The following is a 24126-nucleotide window of genomic DNA, read 5'->3' on the forward strand; positions in this document are numbered from 1 at the left end:
GTTTTCTCTTATCTTTAAAAGTGTGGCTGTTGGAGATTTTCGACCTTTTAGGTGGCGGAGGGGGGCGGTGCGAAAGTTTGAAATACACTTGTAACAGTGTGAACATACAGCCATCTGAATGCAAAATTTGGTGGCTCTAGCTTTTATAGCCTTTGAGATCCAGGCGCTCAACAAGACGGGCGGACAGACGGACAGACAGACAGACATAGCTAAATTGACTCGGCTATTGATGCTGATCGAAAATATATATACTTTGTGGTGTCGAAATAAAAATTTGTTTATATTAACTTCTTCTGGATGAAATGGGATATCTTTTAAATGGCCATAATTATGTGGAGGTGTGAATATCTGAAGAACTTTAAAAAACTCACACAATCTTCTACTTTTAACAACACTTTCACACAGATAAAAGGTTTGGTTTCACTTTATGTTTTAGAGGAATAGATACATAGAGGAAAAGAGAGTTTATTTTAAAATTTTTTTTGGTTCATTTTCCTTATACAACTTTCCTCCGTTCTGTTGAATTTTTCAAAAATATATTCAAAAACAAATTTGTGTGTTCTAGACTTACAATTTTATAATGTACTTGTATTTTGTTAAATGGGGTTAAGACTTCGAAAAAAAGTTGGCTGATTTAATTTCGGTTCGGTTCATTTTCAGTTTTTTCATGGCACTTGTTCTAGCTGGTAGTTATAGTCTGTGTTTCCATTGTACATCGTTTGAGCGAGGAGCAACAACAACAAACCACTTTGCAGTGGGTGCCTATGATTGTTTGGCTCTCTTTTTGTTGTTCAATTAAATATACGAGTATTCCAGTGCAGCGTACCCTGGCCCCTGTCCCCCCCCGGCACACTTCTCTTTTACTTTTGTTATTATTAAAAAAGTTTTTTGAGTTTTTATTTGAATTTCAAAGCGCAGCGCACAAAGTAAAAGTAAAACCAACAAAAAGAACGTGTACGAGCGAAGGAGTTAATATTCCGACTATAGAATACCCGATACACAACAGAATTCTCGTTTATAAAAAACAATAAATAATCATCTGATCGGACTGACGGACATATGTAAATATATAAGTAGTACTTTTGTATATTTTTCTTAAAACTAATAGAATTCTTACAAATTAAGGGTGGTGTTAGGGAATAGCTAATATAGCCTTCCAACTCTGGTACTTCTAAAGGGTATGGCAATGTGGTATTCATACTCCTCTTACAGTGGGATCCAAACCGGTGCAGAACTGCCATCAGCTCTGCCAATAACTGACCGATTGTAAAAATTGTGTAATAATTGCCAATACCGAAGAAACGAAACGCAAAAAATGTATAACAAAGCGAATTGCAATCCGCTCCCCTCAACTCTTTAAAGGCATGAGGTAATCCAATCGCAAAGAAATAAAGAATTAAGCTTGGCCAAACAAAAAATACGATTTTTGTGTGTGTTCGTTTAATTGCCTAATTAAATTTGCATGGAATACAACAACAGAAGAAACTGCGGAGCAAAAGCAAAGCTCCAAGAAAAAACAAACATACCCAAAGTTCTTTTGTTGAGCAGTGCAGCACCGACGAAGGCAGCGCAGCGGTAGCAAACACTTGGAAAAAACTGTTTCGTTTTGCAAGTTACCGTTCCGTTGTTGTAGGTTTTGTTATGATTTTTTTAACACTCTGTTGGCCACTTTTGCATGTCTCAAAAACACTGGACTGGCCAAATGGTATATCAATTGAGGGAGGATTTTTGTTGCTTATTGATTGCAATTTCGGTCGGATTTATTGCTTATTTTTAATCTAGGCAACACTTGCTTGCTGCTTCTATGCCATACGACTATTCTCTCCACAACATCACAACACAACGAAGCGCAGGTTGTATTTTATTTTACAGAGCAAGTGCTTGGGACCTGTGCGAAATTTTTATTTGTTTTTTGTTTTGTTTTTTACTTTGACTGTGGCAACAATTTTCGACAATGCTTTCAGCGGCTAGCACCAGAACTTTTCTCGCGCTCAGCTTGGGTTCAACTCTGTTAGACGACTCAAGCCCCAAGCAGCAAAGTGGGGCTTTTTATATGGTTCTCCAGCGGCGAGCTGGAGCTCGCTTCGGCAGCGGCTTCGTTTCTGGTGTGATGGATGGTCGTGCAGCGGGGAGCGGAGGCGCGGACCATTGGCTGACGGTGCGCAGACGTGAAAAAAATATAAACACAAAGCAGCTGGTTCGCTGTGCCAACGATTGTGGTGGATGAGTGGGGGGGGTGGCAGGTCTCAGCTGTTTTCGATAAAAAGCCGGCAACAACAAACAAGCCTCACATGTGAATAGGAGACAGTCGGCAGGAACGCAGAGAGTGGGAAACAGGGAACGGAAGCTTACCGAATTTCGAATGGCGAAGCGAAAGCGCAAAGCGCAATGGCAAACAAAATAAAAGCTATAGGATAAAACAGAAGCAGCAAACAACAAAAGGTGTCGTATCTATTCTTAACAGGTGGCAGTAGTGCGAGGGTTTTTGTGCGCTGCTTCGGCGGCTGTCATGATTTCACGGCAAACTTACCATGATACTGGTACTAAGAGAATAAGACCCACACAAATTGTGCATTTTCATCATACATTTTGATGAAATAAATTGATTTTTATACCCGGTACTCGAAGAGTAAATAGGGTATATTGTATTTGTGCGGAAAAAATGTAAGACACAGAAGGAAGCGTTTCCGACCCCACAGAGTATATACATACATTCATACATACATATATTCTTAATAAGCATCAATAGCCGAGTCGAAATAGAAATGCCTGGATATCAGAGACTGCAACCAAATTGCAATTTTGCTCTGATATGACACTGTTACAAGCATATTTCAAAATTTCGCCACACCCCCCACAAAAGGGCGAAAATCTTCTGTATCCACAACTTTGAAGATAAGAGAAAACTAAAAATGCCATTCCGTGGGCAATGGCCACATCTTTGAGATCACCGAATTGGGATTAGAATGGATCATTACACTACTCGACAAAATCGAACTTTTTTTTCGCTTGGAAGAAACCTAACTTTTTCTGATAGACTGAGACTTAAAATTTGTTAAAGAACTATGTCTTTTTTTCTATGGCAGAACTTTTTCTTGAAGAATTTTAAAAGTCTGGTATTTTTTTGTAATGGTTTTTTGAGAGGTAGAACTTTCTTTTTTCCCATAATTTAAGTATCTTACATCTGGTTGTAGTGAACTTAGAAATTCTATAAAGCTGATAAATACATCAAAAATGTATACCCAATCACGTTGGACTGAACAATTTTAGCTCAGCCGTCGCTCCACATATTTTGACGAGCAATACCTTAAACGGTTAATGCACCTATTCAGTCGCAGTGGACACAGTTTTTTATTTTTTTTCCCCAATGTTTTTGAAGTTAACATTTTGTAAAAAATACCTCATAAAAATCACGTTTTTGTTTCATTTCAAAGCTTAAAGCTCTTTAACGTCAAGCTAAAATCACAATCTGTTTAGGTAATCTTTATAGATGCATTTATTAGCTTTAAAAAATGACTAAATTTATTACACCCAGATGTAAGATACTTGAGATGTGTACGAAAAAAAAGCACTACCTCTAAAAAAAAGCGTTAAAAAAATACCAGATTTTAAAAATACTTTTAAAAATGTTCTGGCATAGAAAAAAACCTATTATTATCAAACCATTTCTAAGCCCCATATCTGTCATAAAAAGTAGGTCTGGATCGAAGCGGCAAAATCGTGTCGAGTAGTGTTAATATAGATATATATATATTAATATATTATATTTTGCAGTGGTTACCCCAGCAGCTTTACTTATTTTTTGCACATTATCTTATTCCACACTCTTTCGTGAAGTGTGCGGATCTTGGATAGTAAAATGTAAAATTTGAAGAAGAAAAAACGTGTAGGGACGTGTGAGACGCTTCTTACGCGTCACAACTTTTATAGCCCTCCTTCCGAATGCGTGTGTGGCTCTGGGGAAGGGTGGCGAGCTAAAAGGGCGTGCTGGTGTGAGAAGTAATGTAGATGTAGGTGACAGATGTAGAGAAAACGTGCAATGAAAAATGTAAAAGTCGATCAAAAACATAAGGTTACATACAAATTTACATATTTATCACACTTACGTTATACTTATATTCTTCTTATACTTATATATTCTGACTGATTAATGGGTAATCCGCGTACGAAGCGTCTCACACGTCCCTTCACGTTTTATATCATTTTATTTTAATTTCAGGTTTGTTTTCGTTTTGAAATTGTTTTTTTTTTATAGATTCACTTTATTTGTTGTTCTCAAAAATTTCGTCGCAAAAATCGAGTCACGGTGCAGGGTTAAAACAACAATAACAACTGTAACGAGTGTGGGACGTGTGAGACGCTTCGTGCGCATCACAACTTTTATACCCGGTACTCAGTCAGTATATCTGTACCGTAGGGGTTCTAATTCGAGTTTTACATTTTACATTTTTTCTACATCTGTCATTTACATCTACATACACTCTCCTACCAACCCGCCTTTTTAGCACGCCACCTCCCACAGAGCCGCACACTGCATGGGGCAGAGGGAGAAAGAATAAGCAACAAAAAACAATAACAAGCAAAGCTGCTGGACGGGGTGGAGTAACTACTGCAAATTAATTCTTTCATTCTAACTATAATAATTATCCAATCTAATCCCAATACGGTGATCTGAAAGATATAGCCATTCCCTACGGAATGGCATTTTTAGTTTTCTCTTATTTTCAAAACTGTGGATACAGAAGATTTTCGCCCTTTGTGTTGCCGGGAGCAGGCGGGGCTAGTTTTTTAAATACACTTGCATCAGCGTGATATCACAGCAGAATGGAGGGACAAAATTCGGTGGCTCCAGCTTCTATAGTCCCTGAGATCCAGGCGCTCAACAAAACGGACGGACGGACAGACAGACAGATATAGACTCGGCTATTGATGGTGATCATTTCCTTCTGTGCGTTACATATGTACATCCACTTACGCGCACAAATACAATATACCCTATTTACTCTTCGAGTACCGGGTATAAAACTGGCCAAACACGCTTTAATTAGAAGCCAAATAAAATAATGTCAAGATATATACGAGTATAATGGAACTTAGACATGTTAAATGCTAAATACTGTGGCGCCTTTTGTGCCTTGAACTTTTATTATTGATTCCGACTAAACCAATTTGAAATGTTTCGAAAACCAAATTTAAATTCCCGTGGGCGTAAAATTATTTGAAATCCTAATTTGGAATATTTTCTGGATTAGTTGGTACTGCAAGGTTATACATCACTGGCGATTGCCATAACTGCATATGGGCGATTCTCTGACATAAACAGAACCTTTGCAAGCGTGAGAAATAATTTTTCCGCTATGATACACCTTTGGACGAACCCTATAACTAAGAGAAACTAACTAAGAACTAACTCTGCTAATGTCGATTATGGGCAACTGTTCGTTTTCGAGATTTAAAACGAGTAGGAACGTGTGAAACGCCTCTAACGCGTCACAACTTTTATACCCGGTACTCAGTTAGTATATCTGTACCTTATTGTTTTTTTTCTTAGAATTTTACATTATTGCTACATACATATGTCATTTACATCTAATCGTTACACGAAGCAGAGCGTGGAATGAGAAAATTTAAGAAAGGGAAATACGAGGAAGGACGTGTGAAGGTACTTAGGCAGTATATCTGTACCTTATTGTTTTTTATACCCGGTACTCGAAGAGTAAATAGGGTATATTGTATTTGTGCACAAAGTGGATGTATGTAACGCAGACAATGAAACGGTTCCAACCATAAAAAGTATATATATTATTGATCAACATCAATACCCGAGTCGATACAGCCATGTCTGTCTGTCCGTCCGTCCGTCTTGTTGAGCGCCTGGATCTCAGAGACTATAAAAGCTAGAGCCACCAAATTTTGCATCCAGATGGCTGTATACTCACACTGTTACAGGTGTATTTCAAAAATGAAGGTATTTCAATACCTTCTGCCCACACAAAGAGCGAAAATCTCCCATAGCCACAATTTTGAAGACGGAGAAAACTAAAAACGCCATTTTGTAGGGAAGGATCATATCTATCAGATCACCGAATTGGGATCAGACTGGATCATTATTTTAGCCAGAATAAAGAAATCAATTTGCAGTGGCTAAACAGTCCAGCAGTTTTTTTTATTTTTTTACATTCTCTCTCACTCTGCTTCGTATAGTGTGCGGCTCTAGGCGATAGAACAAATGTAAAATTTGAAAAAAACTACAAGGTACAGATGTCCTACTGAGTACCGGGTATAAAAGTTGTGATGCGTAAGAAGCGTCTCACACGTCCCTTCTCGTTTTTTAAGAATTTTTAAAAACGGTTTTAACGCTTTTTTCAGAGTTAGCGGTTTTGTTTTTGTTTTTATACCCGGTACTTGAAGAGTAAATAGGGTATATTGTATTTCTGCCTTCCGGCAGTTAATACACGCAACACTCCAAAGCGGTTTTTTTTCGACTTTTCCCAAATTTTTTTTAAGTCAAAATGTCGTCAAAAATACCTTACGAACATCAACATTTTAGACTTTCCATATTTCCCAGTCGCGAAGCTTAAACCACAAAGGATTTGAGTACACTTTTTGGATTCATAATCTGCTTTTCTGATAAACTAAGTTTTAATAACTATCTAAGATACTTAAGTTATTTAAAAACACAAGCCGCTGCCTCTGAAAAAACCTAACAAATTATATGCAAAAAAAATTCTAACATAGAAAAAAAAGTATTTCTAAGCCCCATATCTTTCATAAAAAGTGGGTTTGGTTCCTTGACGAAAAATCGTGTCGGGTAGTGTTATCTATCTAGAAAATGCTAATATATATTTGAAAAATAAAACCATTATTTATTCTCATTGAAAAGTACTAACTGCAAAGCCGTTTGTCCTAGCATGGAGGCACAAGGCAAGTGTTGGTTAAGCATTTTCCGGGCAGTCATTTTCCTTAAGATCGCGGCGCAAAAGGCATTGGTTGGCACCTTTTTAGTTAAAACCAATTTAACAAACGTAACTAAAACACCCGAAACAGTTAGACTACTATATAATAGTAGTTCAAATCAGTAGTACTATATACATATGTTTAGTTTTAAAAGGGTTCTGATGGAATCTCCAAAATGAATTAAGATTCTACCTAAATTTCCTTGTATATGTACATATGTACATATGTACATATATACTAGCTGACCCGGCGAACTTCGCACCGCCTAACAGTCAATGAAAGTCGTGTTACTTTTTAGCTGAACTAATTTAGGCTTTGATGAACGTTAAACAATGATACAAAATAATATGTTTATATAGATAGAAACAAAAAAGTACCAACTTGATAGCGCGCGATTTCATCGTTGGTATTGGATGTTTGGATACCAAAAACCGACATGTCGCTCCCTTTCGTGACATATTTGCAAATGTATTTAATTGACTTGACCGAATTGCAATCACTTGGCATGCACTCTAAAGCAGTCTTGAACAGCCTGACCAATGCATGATGTTCATGAAGCATTTGCTGCAGATCTTGGAGAATTGCTCTCTTCGTAGCTGTGTTGATCCCTTGACGCCTGTCAAGTTGTTCTTCCATATTGCCCATGAAGTATATTTGCAAGAATTTATGCTGTGCATCTTCTATAGGTTGCAATGATCCAATGCGATGGTAATAGGATTTTCATTCAAGCACTTTGTAATAAACGACATTCTTTGTTTTTTGGTCAGGCGCAAGAACAAATAAAGCGGATGGCGGATGTCGGATTATATCTGTGTTCTTCGATAATTTCCGCCCCAAATGAGGTCATTTGGAAACAGACATTGTATTTTTGAGTGTTCGCTAGAAAAGGTCGTGATTCTCGCCATAAAGCAGGGAGCACAATGGCTCTGGTGGCGGGACCAATAATGGCAATTTCCCTTTACCACTAAGGCAGCACAAACCAGGCGTTTCACCAGCAAACTTCAATGCTCCACAATGCTGGCAAACAACGTCCATTGGACCAATGCAAGCTAAACGATGCAAGCTGTAGTCAATGGTGCAATCATACAGAAACGCTGCTCGATTCAAATCAATACTTGAACCATTTCTTCTTGCACTTCGAAGCTTATTCCTCTGTTCTTCTGTACGATAAGCTCGACGATTTCTCTCTCTTTGCTCTTGTGTTTGAGAAGCACGAATTAAGGCCCTTCTTTGCTCCATATTAACGCTGCGCTGTTCTCGTGCAATTTCAGATAATTGACTCGCGATATTCCGTTGCCTAATTGCATTACGGCTTCGCTGGGAAAGATTAGATCTTCTAGGACGCGGCATTGTTATTAAAATGATTAATACAAAATAAACAAATAAATAAAACAAATATTAAATATGATTAAACAAATACAAATGAACAACAAATGAACAAATGAACTTTTTAGACAAAGTTCTGAACACACACATGATGTCTTCAGAAAAAAATAAAGTTTTGGCTTTAAGGCCGCAACAAACAGGCCATAAGTTGTTTTTAAGATGTATTCTGTTACTCGCGACGGAAGCAAATCCAACAAATCAAAAACCATGGCAATCGGTCCAGCCGTTCTCGAGTTATAAGTGTTGCACAAAAAACGACTTTCTTTTATATATATAGATTGAACTAGAATAGTGTTCAGTATTCACTTTTCGAATAGCAACATGAATGTGAGCACACTGAGGACGATCTTCCTTGATCTGGACATCAACCAGACGTTCAATCAGGTTAACCGGCCATCGCAAAAACGGGAATAGGAGCGAGGCAAAATCAAACGATTTGGAGACCTAGAGGAATACAGGCAGCCGTTTTTTTATCATTCACGAGTACCACTTCCCCTCAATTGGCAGAGAGGATCAGCTCAGCGTGTAGAAGGCGGTGGCAATAGCTCTATGCCAGAGATATCCCGTGCTGTACGACCTTCATCATTTCAGGGGCAGAATGTGGGAAAAATATCGCCAATTAGGACCTCCCAACCATTGAGGAGGTCTATCCACCGGCCAATGTGCATTCGGTCCACGTTCAGTAGCTGACGGAAATTCAGGCTGTGGTCGCCCTGGATGGAAACCCATTCAGCCTGAGACATATGTATGTATACATAAATAGTGGAAGGCTGGAAGTGTTCGGACAATCCCTTCGTATAAATATTCTGGAGGTATTCCGGATAATTAATAGAAATCATCCTGACATATTGTCAAACACGTTGGCCTCCATTCAAACTTTCAGCTGGGTGCTGAGCATGATGGTGAGCTTGACGGACCCCAGGGACTAGCACCTAATAAACATTAGCATTTAAGTTAAGTTAGTGGTTTCTTCCTATTCACATTCCTGTACTTTGAAATAAATACTCAAAAATAAATCCTTTTAATACTTTTTCGGACTTTTTACGCGTTTTCAACTTTCAACCTTGACAACAAATGTATCTTGACAATATCAATGTACTGTACGAATTTTTTGCTCGAATGCATGTGTACAAGTATGTTCAATCACATTCTATTTCTAGTGTTCGTTCGGCAAACAACTCTTTTTTGAGTTCAAAATTTTCAGTAACTTTTTTATAATATTCAACACAAAACTGAAGTACCTGGTCAATGCGGACTCATCTCTGCGACCAACCAATTTCGCAGTAGCGATTAAATATAAAAAAAAAAAAAAAAAGTATGTTCAATGAAATAGTAGTTTCAATTTTCAAAAACAAAAGTACCACCATATTCAAACATTTCTTTCATAAAAATATTCACTAAGCAAATTAAGCTTACATTTGGTGACATGATGGTGACATTTTTGAATTGATTTGATTTGTTTTTAATATTTTTGTTTTAATAATTGCACCTAGAACTACTATTTCATTTAAGTAATGAAAAACTAGAAGATGTTTCAGGAGTACTTCTGCCTTATAATGTGTACATTTCAGGCTTTTTAAACAGGTATTACTTGTTCAATTCGGAAAAATTTTGAGGCGCGGAACTACTATTTCATTGAACACAACTGTGTGTGTATTCTAGATCTGCTTTGCACGTACATGTGTATATGTTTTTTTTACAAGTGCTGTCGAAACATTATGGTCTATGCACTTTCGGAAGACGTCAATACTAGAAACCCCCTTATTAAGTATATCCTTGATATGAATGTAGTAAATATACGTAAAACATTTAATTTGACTGAGAGGAAATGCATTAGGGTATTCAGGTCTGTCATATTGTTGTTGTTGAAGCCATCATGATGTTGATGACCACTTATTCACCACGCACAAAAAGACAAGATCTCAAAGTTCCGCAGCAACAAAATACGACACACTACGGCTTGCAAACTTACTCAAAAGCGCAGAGACTCCAAAAAAATGTCAGGACATCAAAAATGCCAGGAAGTTTGTTTGACAAACACTCGCCTAGTGCCTCTATGCAAGGACAAACGGCTGTGCAGCTTGTACTATTCAATAACAGATAACTAAATACAATTCAAAAATTCAAATCAGTATCGATTATTTTCCCTCTCAATTTTATTGGTAGAAATCAAGTTCGTACATTGCCATTTGCCTTGAAGATCTTAATATTAAGATTCCTATTTACTTCCTATTTTATTCCATTCCCGCCAAGTACTTTGAAATTCTATATCAATTTTCAATATTTTCAACTTTCAATCAATGAAAAACGTCGAGATTGTTCGAAAAACTACATCATGCCCTATTTTTTTCGAAGAAAAGGTGAGCACAGAAATCCCAAAGAATTATACCACAAGTAATATACTATATACTATACTTATACTATACGATTTTGATATTACTAGCTAAACAAGCTTACTAGCTTACAAGCTAAAGTCCTCTCCCATTTTCATTTCTGAGAGAAAAGAGAAAGTACTCAGTGAGTTCTCGAGCGCGAGAGAAATTCAATTTCGACGTCAAAATATACCGAAACGTATAAAATATACCGTAAATGGTCACCAAATAGGTGGCGTTTTACTACATGTATCAGTATTTTTTCGATAGACTTTTTTGCGGAGGACCACTAACCAAAAGGGACAAAAGGGTGCCATAAAGCGCGTTTTTTTAAATACCGGAAATATGAAAACAGTCAAAACTAATAATATAATTATTTCGAAATACAAGGTTGTGACCTAAACAAGGTCGTAGTAAAAGTGGATTTTGTAAATTAGAAGGGATACTTCGATCAATAACACGGGCACACTGTGGTTCGCCAAAAACTGTAAATTACAGTTAGGCCGCTTTTTCATGTGTAAAAAGTAGAATTTGCGTCAGTGTTTGTTCCGATTTAAAATTGTTCTTAAATATCAAAGGCGGCCCCACGATGGAACGATACAATCGCGCCTGGAGAGGTAATTGTCAAAATGGTTAGGAAACCAACCAGCCTATTGCTATTGATACTTTTCCGCAGATCCCGGATCTCCGCTGACGCCATTGACTCCGCTGTCCACACAGATCTTTAAATTTGAGACCACTGACCACTCCAGCGATGAAACCACGGGCAAGAACACTTATCGCAGCCTGAAGCCGAGTCACCTAAGTGTCCCACGAAGACACACATCTCGTCATTCGAGTCATGGGCCAACACGTTTCTCGCAATCATTTTTGAACACGCGATCTGTTTTCTCGCCCAATACCCAGAGCACAACAAATGGCAGCTCTTTGGAGGATGGAGTAAAAACTGGTAGTCTCAGTACCAGCAAGAGGAGTCGTTCCTCGGCTTCGTGCAACCCAACTATTAAGGTGAAGCGAGAACCCGGCTTGAGTGACAGCACCTATTCGCGGTTTAAGCACGGATCCCCAGTTGAATATTCCACGCTGAGTCAGCGTGACAGCACCTTTTCGCGATTTAAGCATGGCTCCCCGGTGGAGCATCCCACTCTGAGCCCGCGGGTGCGTTCGCTTCTGAACCGCACTGGCAACGAGCACCTTACGGAGATGTTCACTCGCCAGGAAATCGACATAGAAGTTCTGATCCAAATGACACTGGAAGATCTTGAGGCTCTCGGCGTCCGAGGCGCACGGGAACTGAAATTAGCTATGGAGGTCATCAAGTTCGCCAAGAAATTCTTTCGTTAACGTTTCTAGTGAAGATAATTCAGTCCATTTTTTTTCGTGTTTTGCGTCAATTTTACTTGCATCATAACTGTAATTTTACGTAAATTTTACTTGCATCATAACTGTGTAATTTTAATAAATGTTCAATGTACAATGATATTAAGGTCTCAACTGTAATAAAGGATAATTGAATTGCTCTCTCAAGGGCTAAGCATTTACTGGGCAAACATTAATATCCTTGCACTTGTCAACACTGCTGCAACATTTTGCGAATTTTCGATCAGCTCACATCAGTGCTGTCATAATTTAGAAGAAGCTAGACTCGGCAGAAATATATAAAATATTTTACTCCATGATTTACTTTAGTATTTTTATTTTTGCATTCTTTCTTTCATTACTGTATGTTTCGCTTACGAAACGCAATTTAGATAGATTGATGGTAATTCGTCAACGTATTGGCTTTACGTTTCCGTATTATCTAGCCAAACAACACATTTCATCGTATTAAGCAGTATATGTAACAATCTCTATTTTTCACGCATCATTTATAATATTTTTTAACTTGGTCAGTGGTGCCATAAAAAAGCTAAAATGGCAGCACTGCCTCACACACATACATAACTTATTTTTAACAATTTTCGAAGTGATGTGCATTTTCTCTTATAGTTTTGTGCTTAACCATGTAAAATAACATATAATTAGGAAGTAGTGAATAATCTTTGAGAATAAGTGCAAAGGTAACGAAAATGTCTGGAAAACCATCAGGAAAACGAACACAAATTATGTTCCTTTGCAATGTGACAGCTGGCTTCTGACTTGCGTTATTTGCCTTGAGACTTTGCATGGCAAGGGCTGTGTGCTGCCCACGCGTAATGATTAATGTGCAATACAAATAACCGACTAATCAGATAAAAGTGAATTGCATCGCCGTGCATTATGCATGTGTAGTGCACATATAAGTTGCAGTTTTTTATGACAGTATCATGGTGTTGTTTTGTCACCATTGGCCTGCAGTGTTGTAAAATGCGGCGAGATATCACAATTATCTTGTAAAAATATTGCAACAAATTTTAAAAGTCGTCCAAACTAATGATACAATTATTCATTTGTTACAAATTAATTGAAATGAATTAACTAATAATTTATACCCAAACCAACTTTTTTTGCCACATGCGATACTTTCATGGGGTACTTCGGGCGCTTGGCAACACTTGCGTCTGTCTGCTGTGCCCAGCACGGCAAAATGGTAAAATCCGCTAAATTCACCGCTTTTGCGCAAAATAACAACTAAATAAATTATGGTTTCACGCTAGTACATAAACTAGTAAAAACTTCAAATATAAGAACCGAAATGCGGGAAAAACACCTGCTGGCAGCTGAGAAGGCGACAGCCAACGAAGAAAAAACATGTACACACACTCGACATGCACACGTACCTGTGTATATAAAGCAGCAAAAACAACATTAAATAATACTACAGTCGGATATCTTGTACATATTTGTGGACTCAATAATAAGCATTCGCAGACGGCCGCCATTTACTACCAAAAAAAAAAGCCGAAAATCGAACATCATCAAAATACACACACGCACAGAGCCTTCTCAAAAGCAGGAAATAGGAAAATTTAAATTACTTTAAATTATGCTTGAAAATGTTTTTTGAGTGCTTTACTATACGTGTGCCTGGCCCTGGGTCTCCGCTGTCGCAGAGTGGCCGCCGGTGAGAGTGAAAATGGCGTTTAAGAAATTTTGCGTAACTGAAAAATACGAATGAAAATTGTGCAAGTGAAAAATATAAATAAGAACGAGTTGGATTTTTTAATGTGCTCTGGTTTCTGGTGCAGCCACTTCTGTAGGATCACAGATGTGCTCTGGGGCCGTAAACAATTTGATCAGCCGCTTACAAAATCTCCACAGCACACTCGAATATTAATTGATCTCTGCTTCCTTTGCAGTAAACATAATGCCCAAAAAGTATATAAAACCCTGATGTATAAGCCAAGAATCGATTTCTTAATCGATTTGGATTAACTTATGTAAGTAGTCATGGAAGAGGTCCAGTCTGAAGCAGCTCCTAAATTTCACCATCAGAATCATTATAGGACTTAGACGAGCAATCAAGACAAGGATCAGACGCAGGACCCGACACATGCATGAATAACCAATCGAAGAGAAGTGAAAGCCCCAACGAGTAAACGATTCCCACAATCGATGGCTGCTGAAAAGGAGATGCTGGCCCACGACATGGTCCGAAGACGGAACTGGGCCCGAGCTGCGGCACTCTACGATCAGCTGATTTCCGCAGCTCCAGGATCAGCACAGTCGACGCGGGTGCAGAAGGATCAGCAGATTGCCTGCCTCTTAGGCCGCTGCGAGTGTCTGCTGGAGCTGGGCAAATACGAGGGCTGCCTGGCCGATGCCTACAAGGTGCTCACCCTGTTGGCCGAGCAGACAGAGTGCCTGGCCAGTGTCTCGCGTGCGCGTCGCTGGCTCGTCCATGCTTTGTTCAAGATGCACAAGTATGGGGTAAGTTCAGTGTGGATTCAGCCCACCCTCACCTAAATATTATTTCTGATGACTTTGGTTTTCCTGTAGGATGCCGAGATCTTTTTGAGCAAGTGGATTAACGAGCTGAGCGGCCAGCAAATATTCTCGGACATATCCAAGACCCTGGAGCGCTACAAGTCCATCATCCAGATGATTATGAATGGTCAGCACAAGGCCCAGGCGCAGAAGATACCGCATGCCCGACTGGAGGATGAAATGGCCATACTGGACACCAAACTGGACCACTGGGCCACCAACAACCTGCCCCTGGACAAGTACAGCAAGCTGCTCAGCAACAAGGGTCTCAAGAAGCGCGAACAGCAGCAGCAGCAACAACATCAGCAGCAGCAAAATGGAACGGGCAGTGGCAGCGGCAGCTATGCGAGCAGCAGTAGCAACAGCAGCACTGGCAGCAGCAGCACCATTTCTAGTTCCAACTCAAATCTGCACAAGACCAACGACCTGTTGGCGGCCATGAAGCTCACGGCTGGCAAGCACCAGCCGGCGTCGGCTGATGGACCCAGCCTTGATGCGGCATCCGGCGGGGATCAGGCGGCGCCCTCGACCACTTGCAGCTACTGCGCCATAAATTTCCTGACGAGAAATGAGCTGCGGCAGCACTGCCAGACCGAGGCCCATCAAAAGGTGATCATGAGCGATGAGGGTAAGTGTTCAATGCGGAATACAACAAGAAATTCAGTGCCTCCTAAGGGCCGTGCTACGTTCGAGTTTAAGACTTGTTTGATAATCAAAACGAGTCAACAGAAAGATAAGTTTAATTCGAAACCCACCTGTGAGGCTTCCTAAAGCGACAGTAAACAGTCCGGTATTTGTCAGAGTCAGGAATCATCAGTTGCCCAAGCCTTTACGGGACACAGGCACATAGATTGGCAGCACGCCTCCAGGCTGTCAATTTCTCCCAATGTGCTCTGCAAAAGCTATTAGGACGAGGAGGAGGAAAAAATTATTTCCTCCGTCACTGTCCGGTACTTGTTTAGCGACATTATAGACCTGTCCGAAAAGAGACCTCTGTTGCTAGTTACTGTAAAATTACATAGCCATGGACGGCCCGTAGCCGTACCAAGGGACGCGCCGCGGCATAAGCAGCATAAAACACAAGTGTCCTATAAAAGCACAATTGAGCTGGGAGAAATTTCTTCAACCTCCAGCGACCGCCTAAACCTATCGTAACCGGCAGGACGGCAGTTCTACTGTCACATTTCCAATTTCATAATATTTCGATGTGATTTCAAAATGTCAAACATTAAATCTGGGTTTTAAACAGACGCAGGATAGTGTTTCGATTTTTATCTATAGTTTTGTCACTAAACCATTTAGGGACCACAAAAATTTTAGGAACACCATAATTATCCGCGGCCTCTACTCAAGATGTTTCACTCTTTAACATCTGTTTTTTTGCGTGGTCCATAGAATGATTTGATCCAGAAGAAAGCATATACTATTAAAATCGAATAATTGCACAAAAATTGTTGTTGCTATATCTTTGGTATTTGTGCAGGTAAACATTTTTCTTTGGTTCCCCTGGCACACACATCAGAATTGGTTGGCCATTGCACTATGTAAGAAGCCTGATTTTTTGGAATTAATCCCAAAAATAAAGCTAGACCTCTACAAATTGGCACGAATGCTCTTTAGACTAAAGGAGAATTCGGAAACAAAAATTGGTCATTTGGACCTCGCCTACCATACGAGCTGGAACCCATTTACGTCGTTTTTATTATAAAACGAGAAGGGACGTGTGAGACGCATCTTACGCGTCACAACTTTTATACCCGGTACTCAGTCAGTGCACCTGTACCATATTGTTTTTTTTTTATACCCGGCACTCGAAGAGTAAATAGGGTATATTGTATTTGCGCGAATAACGGTGGTATGTAACGCACAGAAGGAAACGTTTCCGTCCCCATAAAGGATATATATTCTTGATCAGCATCAATAGCCGAGTCGATAGAGCCATGTCTGTCTGTCCGTCCTTCCGTCCGTCCTTATGAGCGCCTGGATCTCAGAGACCTTAAAAGCTAGAGCCACCAAATTTTGCATCCAGACTTCTGTATGCTCACACTGTTACAAGTGTATTTCAAAAATGAGCTCCGTCCCCGCAAAAGGGCGAAAACCTCCCAAACCTACAATTGAGTGCCTACAAACCTTGAGAATCCGAAAACTTAAGTCGCATTCAAATATATTACCCATTACGGGGTTTTTCCCATAGTGCATTGGCTAAACCATGATTAAATGGTCCGGGGAAAATGGATTTGTATTCGAGTTAATTAGCTCCGGTAGCAAACGAGTCGTGTAAAACAGTATAGAGCATGCAGTTGCAACCGATGATCGTGGTTTTGTAGGTAAATGTAGAACTCCATGCACCATTTCCCAGGAGTTTAATCGTAGTCCAGGACCTTATCCAATTATCTAATCCTATCATTTTGGTTTTTATCATTTGAAGATTTATTGATAGTAAAATTGCAATTTCCTCCATGATCATTTGATATGTGACTCGGACAATCATACCGTTCTCGGTTCCATCATCATTGAGAAGAAAGTAGAGAAAGTAGATTGCTCTAAGAAGGGTTGCTCTCAAGTTGCTTTCAATCTCTCAGATTGATCAGTCTGACCTGTGACTTCAAATACATATATGTACATTTCTCTATATATACGTATTTATTTTCTATTCAAACATGAATTTGCCATCACTGATTTCGCATTTGGTTCCACGGATAGGACGAGACTGGAAATGGCGGCCGCCACCTCGTGGCTACACCCTGGACACGTACAGCCTCTGCGAGACGTTTAGCGATGCGCACACCTGCCACTACGGGGCACAGTGTGTGGAGGCGCACGGCCAGGACGAGCTGAATGAGTGGAAGGAGCGCTTCGAGTACCGCCGTATGCGGGTGCAAAAGGCCTGCGAGAAGGAGCTCTACGGCAAGTCGTACACGGAGCAGGTGTTGGAGCGGTGGATCCAGGCGACGGCGCCGGAGAGAGTGATGTGCGAGCGAGTGCCGGAGATAGATGCCAAGTGCGAGCAGCAGCTAGTGACCAGCATCAGCTCGAAGACCTCCAAGCGCGAGTGGCTTTTCCAGCTGGAGACGAAGCAGCCGCTCAAGGCGGTGGCATTGCTGCAGGATGCCCATCGTAATCACTTTGCGCTCAAGTCGATCAAGCTGGGCACGACCGAGGCCTCAGCCTCGGCTCAAGTGGAGCTCAAGTCTGACCAGGAGTGGGTGGCAGCAGCAGCAGCCGCGGCCACCGCCATCGAAACACAGCCGACGGAAGGAGAAGAGGAGTCTCCACAGCCTGCTACACTGAACTACGAGGTAACCGTTGAATTTCGTACGGAAATCTACGGAACGTTTAGGCAGGCCATCTGCTTCGATGTGGGTCAGGAGCCGCTGCTGGTGAGGCACTTGTGCGTGGACGTGCTGCCTGTGAACGATGCGGAGAAGATCGAGGAGATCAAGCGTGATATAATAAACAGCTCGGCCACCCGCTGGGACGTGGCCAACACCCAGCTGACGCGCTTCGAGACCACCATCGGTACCCACCTGAAAACCGAGGCGTATCTAAGCGATCTTGACCACGAGCGGGAGCTGCTCGAGCGCTATCCTTGTCCCCTGGCGGCCACCTTTACCCTCACCCAATCCACGATCGTTGAGAAGCGTCTGACTCAGAACAACTATCGGTCCCGCATCCACGAGCTGCTCTACGTAGAGGAGATTGCCCGCTACGAGCAGATAGCTCGCTACAATGTCCGCACGCGGCTAACAGTGGCCTCCAACTACATTCTGACTCCCGCGGGTATGGCCACAAGCACGGCCAAGTACTCGCTAGCTGGGGAACTGTTTGCCCTGATGCGGCTGGGCAAGGATATATCGGAGGACACTTCGCCGGGACGCCTGATCCTCTCCAACTGCAGCAGCGTGTACATCTCGGCTCCGGAGGATGCCGGAAGAAGACCTTCGACTTCCTCCGTCTCCGCCTCTGCCTCTGCCTCCGCCTTTGATCAGACGCGACCCGTGTACGAGGCCCTCATCGAGGACAAAGGCAAGAACGTGATCTACTTAAAGCTGTCGGCCAAGTGCGTAGAGGCCATGGCCTTGCAGGCTGACACAGAGCTGGACGTGGATATCCAGTTCCAGCTTAACCGCATGCCCTACTGTGAGTGGCACAACGCCGTCGACAAGATCACCGACTTCCGCCTGATCTTCCCTGCCACGGAGCTGGAGCCTAACATCCCATGGACTCCCAAGAAACAGTGGGCCGATGCGTGCGAGCCCAAGCTGAATGCCAAGCAGCGGGAGGCCGTCAATGCCATCACCACGGCGCTGAGCATCAAGCTGCCGCCGATCCTGCTGATCGGACCCTTTGGCACGGGCAAAACCTACACGCTGGCGCAGGCCATCAAGCAGCTGCTGGCCCAGCCGGAGGCCAAGATACTCATCTGCACGCACTCCAACTCAGCGGCGGATCTGTACATTAAGGAGTACCTGCACCCGTGGATTGAGGAGGGTCTCGAGGAGGCCACACCGCTGCGAGTCTACTACCACAAGCGCTGGTCCGCGACAGTTAATGGCGTTGTCCAGAAGTACTGCATCACGGACGGCGTCGGGAACTTCAAGCGTCCCACGCTAGAGGACATCATGCGGCATCGCATTGTGGTCGTGACGCTCAGCATCAGTATGGAGCTGGCTACGCTGGGGCTCCCCAAGGGCCTGTTCACACACATCTTCCTGGACGAGGCGGCCCAGGCCATGGAGTGCGAAGCCATTATGCCGCTGGCCCTGGCCAACGACTCCACGCGCATCGTCCTGGCCGGAGACCACATGCAGATGAGCCCCGAGCTGTTCTCAGCCTTCGCCAAGGAGCGTAAGCTCCACATCTCACTGCTGGAGCGACTCTACGACCACTACCCATCGAATTTCCCCTGCAAGATCCTGTTATGCGAGAACTACCGCGCCCACGAGGCCATCATCCGCTTCACCTCGGAGCTCTTCTATGAGCAGAAGCTGGTGGCGTCCGGCAAACAGCCGCGCCATGAGCGCTTCTACCCGCTCACCTTCTTCACCACGCGGGGCGAGGATGTGCAGGACAAGAATTCGACGGCCTTCTACAACAATGCCGAGGTATACGAGGTCGTCGAGCGGGTCTCCGAGCTACGGAAGCGCTGGCCTAGCGCCTGGGGCAAACTCAACGACACCAGCATCGGCATTATGACTCCCTATGCAGACCAAGTGTTTCGCATCCGCTCGGAGTTGCGCAAGCGTCGCATGGGCGGCATCTCTGTGGAGCGCGTGCTCAATGTCCAGGGAAAACAGTTCCGTGCCGTCTTCCTGTCTACGGTGCGGACTAGGCGCACCTGCATGCCGCAGGGAAGCGGACCTGGAGTTGCCTGTGCCGCCACCATCGGAGACGCCGACACGGACTACGGTTTCCTGAGCAACTCAAAGCTGCTGAACACGGCCATCACCCGCGCCCAGTCGCTCGTGGCGGTCGTGGGCGACCCCGTGGCCCTCTGCTCGATCGGACGCTGCCGCAAGGTCTGGGAGCGCTTCATCGAGATCTGTGACGAGCACAAGTCTCTGTTTGGTCTGACCTGGTCGAACCTGCGCTCCCAGCTAGACGGGGTGGAGCTGAAGCGCGGCTACGTGCTAAATCCCTTGGCTCCGGAGTTCGTTCCACGCGCCCTGCAGCCAGAGGCCTATTTGCGGGACCAGGCGGCCCTCTATCTAAACGGACCGCAGCACGGACACGGAAGCCACGCGCCTCCGGGTCCCCCGGCCCACTATGCTAACGCAGCAGGAATGCTCGGACCTGGGCCAGCGGCTGCTCATCAGATGAACCAGATGGCCGCTGCTATGGCTGCCAACCAGCAGCTCTCGCACATGTACTCCACCCACATGGCAGCCATGATGGCCGCGGCAGCCGCCGTGAGCGGGGGAAAATCTGCCAACGGCCCAGTCCCGGGTCCACCTCCTCACTACGGTGGTGGGGGACACATGGGAATGCGAGGACCTCCACCCAATGGGGCGCCACAACCGCCCCATCTGCGGGGAATGCCCGGTCCCGGACCGCCGGGACCTCCTCCGCCAGGTGGACCTCCACCGCCACCCTATGGTCAGTATGCAGCAATGCAGCACTGGCGTCCACCCATTGCACCGCAACAGCAGCCGGGCGTGCAGGGGCAAGGACAAGGGCAGCCCCAGAATCCCAATGCCAGTCTCTGGGGTCCGCCGCCGCAGACGAATCCTTGGAGCGTGCTGCCTCCGAACAAGCAGCAGCAGCAACCGCCATCGGTAGCTGCTCCTGGACGAGGACCAGGACCAGGTCCGGGATCCCTACAACCGCCCCCACCCAATGCGAATTCCACGCTGCCGTTGCGGGGCGGAAGCGTACCGCCACCGCCACCCAATGCTCCGCCCGCTGCCCAGCTGCTACGCAACCCCAGCGAACTGGGATATTTGGCCAAAAAGACACTCTACAACCATGGCCAGGCGCCCCTCCCGCCTCCGCCCCACCACCTGTACGGTCCACCGCAACAGCAGCAAGCGCCGCCACCAATTCAGGGCATGCAAAGGGGTAGCAGCGTACCCAACGGGCCAATGAGTCCCATGGAGAACGGACCGCCGCTGCCATATCTGAGGCACAATGGCAGCGGATACAACAGCTACGACAAACCGTTGGCTCCGCCCCAGCAGCAGCAGCAGCAGCAACAGCAGCAACCGCCGTTCATGTATGGAGCAAAGCAGCCATCTCCGAGTTCTTTGCGCTTTGGCCCTCCCTCGCACGACCTGCTGCCGCCGAATGTAAGCATCTATGAGATGGCCTTTAACCCCAAGGAGGAGCAGTACAAGTGGTACCTCAAGCTACTCGAGACTGTCGGGCAGGAGGGGGCCAACAAGTTCGCGGACATGCTGCGTCAGGTGATGGCTACCCTTCAGCAGCAGCAGGGACATCAGCATCAACTTAAACAGCCCCCCCATCAGCAAATGGTGAACAATCCGATGCTCAACAATCCCCATGTAATGGGTGGTGGCGGCGGGGGAGGTCAGGGTCAGCGGCCGCAGTATCCCATGATGTATCCCCAAAACCAGGCGCCACAGCCACTTCAGCAACAATCAGTGGAGGCGTCGCCACCGCTGGAGAACTTTAATCACCAAATCGATTTGGTCTTCAACTCGATCATGAACGGAGCCAACGATATTGCCCAGCCCATACTGAGAGATGTGCTGGGCATGGTGGCCGGCACGGCAAGTGCTCCTGGCGCGGGACCTTCTCTATCCAATGGATTAAATGCTCTAGAGCTCCAACAGCAACAGCAGCAACAGAGTCGTCTCTTTGCCATGATGCAGCAGCAACAACAGCAACAGCAGCAGCAGGCGAAGATACCACCTGGTCCAGGACCGGGTCTGTATGCGGGTCATCTAGCTGGCGGGCCGCCACAGGCAGGAGGACCAGGCCCTGGACCTGGAGCACATCAGCCTCCGCCCAATAGTAGCGCCAACAACTTAGGAGGCGTCACTTCGAACTTTATGGGTAAGGACGTGCGGATGCCGGATGGAATCACTATTCTTATCACTGTGCAAAGCATGAATGATATGTTCGATTTATAATTTGATGCTAATAATAGGATTATTTTATTTACATATTTAAAATGGGGAAAATGTTCAATACTGCAAAAAGTTGTACAGACGATGATGACACATATGGGATGATCATCATAAGAAATCATAAAAATCAACGAATGCTGTCTGATTGATAGAGGTGGTAGATTCTTATTGTAAGCACAGGTCCAACGGCTGGCATCCCGGTATCATAAGCTTAAAGAGACTGGGGATTAAACGTAGCAACTCACTGCTGATGAGAGATAGAGGCTTCGCATTTATTTATTTAAGATTGTACTTATTCATTGCGTTCCTAATCATTCGCCTTCTGTTATTCACCAGCTGGCAATCCTCTGCTAAATGACAAGCCATACAACAACCTGAACATGCATATTAACGTGGGATCGAACAACGCTGGAGTTGCCGGCACCAATGGACTGTTGAGCAATGGAAACTCAGTTCCGCTTTACCGACGTCAGGCCCTGACCGGGAATGGCACTGGCATTGGAAACAGCTGCAACAACATGCCCGGACTGGACACGAGTACCAATCTAATTGAGGCCCTGTTCCACGCAAACAACGCTGTGGCGGATCACTCCGTGAAGTCTTCCGACCATGTGCAAGGCTTGCTGTACAACAATTTTAATGCGCTAAAAGGCGGGCACGAAATGGACCTGTTCCAGTCCATGCCGCTGCCAGTGCCACACTCGGAGGCCAACAACCATCATCACCAGCAGCAGCAGGCCTCTTCCGCAGCCACCACCTATGCGGCGGTGTTGAGTCAGGGCCCACAGGCGGCATCGGCGTCTAGTGGAGTGGGAGTAGGGCAGACGCAGTCGCAGGCGCAGGCCGCTCCTACGGCTAAATCTTCGCAGGCGGGCATCGAGCTGCTGGAGAAGGATCCCTTCGCCGCCATACGGGAGCTGGGCCAGGCCACAACTGGATTCTACAACTATTTTCAGTGAGGCACGGGGAACGATCGAACTCCTGTTGTGGCATCAAAGGGTCTTAAACTAAAACAAACAAAACAATAAAATAACAAAAAAAAAAGAAAACTAACAAAGAAAAAATTGAAAAACTTCTTAGCTGAGAAAAAAAAAGTAAACAATCACCCAAAAAAAAGGGAAACGGAAAATGAAAATGAAGGAAGGAAAGAAATGAGAAAAAATATAAAAAAGAACTGCTTGTTAGTTATAGTTGCCCCCTATCCTTATTTTGCTTTCATTTTAATTGCAAAATTATTTTTATTACAATAGCCTTAAGATGAACGTGTGAATTATTATGGTTAATTAATAATATAAAAACCTATTTAGTTAATGTTTAGTGGTTACTAAAGCTCGTCCCAAATGCCGCAGCAGGATGTTGTTCGAATCGATTCCGGTCCAGTCCGATCCTCAACCGTATCCTGATCCATATTTATATTGCCCCCCAAGTACGCCACAGGCGTCATTTATCGGCTCTCAGCATCCAAGGGGTTGCTCTGAGCAGCCTTAAAACCACACATAAAAAATCAACACAAAAATACCGTATCGATTAGACTCTTGAAACGAAAAACTATACAAAAAAAAAACAAATAAACGAAAAAAACAACAAAAAAATCATTATGTAATAACTATTAAATGCATGATGAATACGAGTAGTTAGCTTTAGATCTAAGGTAATCCAAGAAAACTGTATTGTAAATTTCTTTCTATTTTTTAGTCCGTAGTCCATATGCTACGTAAAACTTTGGTCTTTCTCTACAGTATACCCCTAGTTCTCGGTTATAAAATGTAAAGCTTTCAATTTTGTACAGCAGTTGACTATTCAAAAACATTAACTAAAAAAAATTAAATTTTTTCATGCACTCAAACACAACTTATTATTCTTAATTGTACTTCACAATATACTACATGCATATAAGTATATATATATGAAGTGGC

General features: G+C 43.7%; 2 protein-coding genes across 7 annotated transcripts; both read left to right on the plus strand.

Annotated features, from left to right (window-relative positions):
• Positions 1 to 11023: 11023 nt before the first annotated feature.
• LOC117894164 lies at positions 11024 to 12197 on the plus strand. Of its 2 annotated transcripts, XM_034801066.1 has the most exons (3): positions 11025 to 11332; positions 11392 to 11774; positions 11838 to 12197. In XM_034801066.1, the coding sequence occupies exons 1-3, from the start codon at positions 11305 to 11307 to the stop codon at positions 12057 to 12059; spliced, it is 633 nt and encodes a 210-aa protein (XP_034656957.1). In that variant the 5' UTR covers positions 11025 to 11304; the 3' UTR covers positions 12060 to 12197. The 2 variants fall into 2 exon arrangements, with proteins under 2 accessions (XP_034656956.1, XP_034656957.1); XM_034801065.1 differs by having other exon boundaries at positions 11024 to 11332; positions 11392 to 12197.
• A 445-nt stretch (positions 12198 to 12642) lies between these two features.
• Positions 12643 to 23794, plus strand: LOC117894160 (probable helicase with zinc finger domain). Of its 5 annotated transcripts, none has more exons than XM_034801059.1 (7): positions 12644 to 12775; positions 13994 to 14074; positions 14130 to 14564; positions 14634 to 15249; positions 17325 to 21928; positions 21968 to 22136; positions 22547 to 23794. In XM_034801059.1, the coding sequence occupies exons 3-7, from the start codon at positions 14250 to 14252 to the stop codon at positions 23167 to 23169; spliced, it is 6327 nt and encodes a 2108-aa protein (XP_034656950.1). In that variant the 5' UTR covers positions 12644 to 12775; positions 13994 to 14074; positions 14130 to 14249; the 3' UTR covers positions 23170 to 23794. The 5 variants fall into 5 exon arrangements, with proteins under 5 accessions (XP_034656948.1, XP_034656950.1, XP_034656951.1 ...); XM_034801060.1 differs by having other exon boundaries at positions 17325 to 21544; positions 21962 to 22136; XM_034801061.1 differs by having other exon boundaries at positions 17325 to 20927; positions 22053 to 22136.
• Positions 23795 to 24126: the final 332 nt, after the last annotated feature.

Source organism: Drosophila subobscura, chromosome J (genome assembly GCF_008121235.1).
Source record: "Drosophila subobscura isolate 14011-0131.10 chromosome J, UCBerk_Dsub_1.0, whole genome shotgun sequence".
In the NCBI taxonomy this organism is placed as follows: Eukaryota; Metazoa; Arthropoda; class Insecta; order Diptera; family Drosophilidae; genus Drosophila; species Drosophila subobscura.

What these genes read in the sequence shown, in the direction of transcription:
- LOC117894164 (XM_034801065.1), top strand. Translation starts at nt 11,305, where the DNA reads ATGGAACGATACAATCGCGCCTGGAGAG. An exon ending in ATACAATCGCGCCTGGAGAG is followed by an intron (nt 11,333 to 11,391) that starts GTAATTGTCAAA and finishes ACTTTTCCGCAG; the next exon opens with ATCCCGGATCTCCGCTGACG.
- LOC117894160 (XM_034801057.1), top strand. Translation starts at nt 14,250, where the DNA reads ATGGCTGCTGAAAAGGAGATGCTGGCCCACGACATGGTCCGAAGACGG. An exon ending in TCAAGATGCACAAGTATGGG is followed by an intron (nt 14,565 to 14,633) that starts GTAAGTTCAGTG and finishes GTTTTCCTGTAG; the next exon opens with GATGCCGAGATCTTTTTGAG. An exon ending in CGTCACTTCGAACTTTATGG is followed by an intron (nt 22,137 to 22,546) that starts GTAAGGACGTGC and finishes GTTATTCACCAG; the next exon opens with CTGGCAATCCTCTGCTAAAT.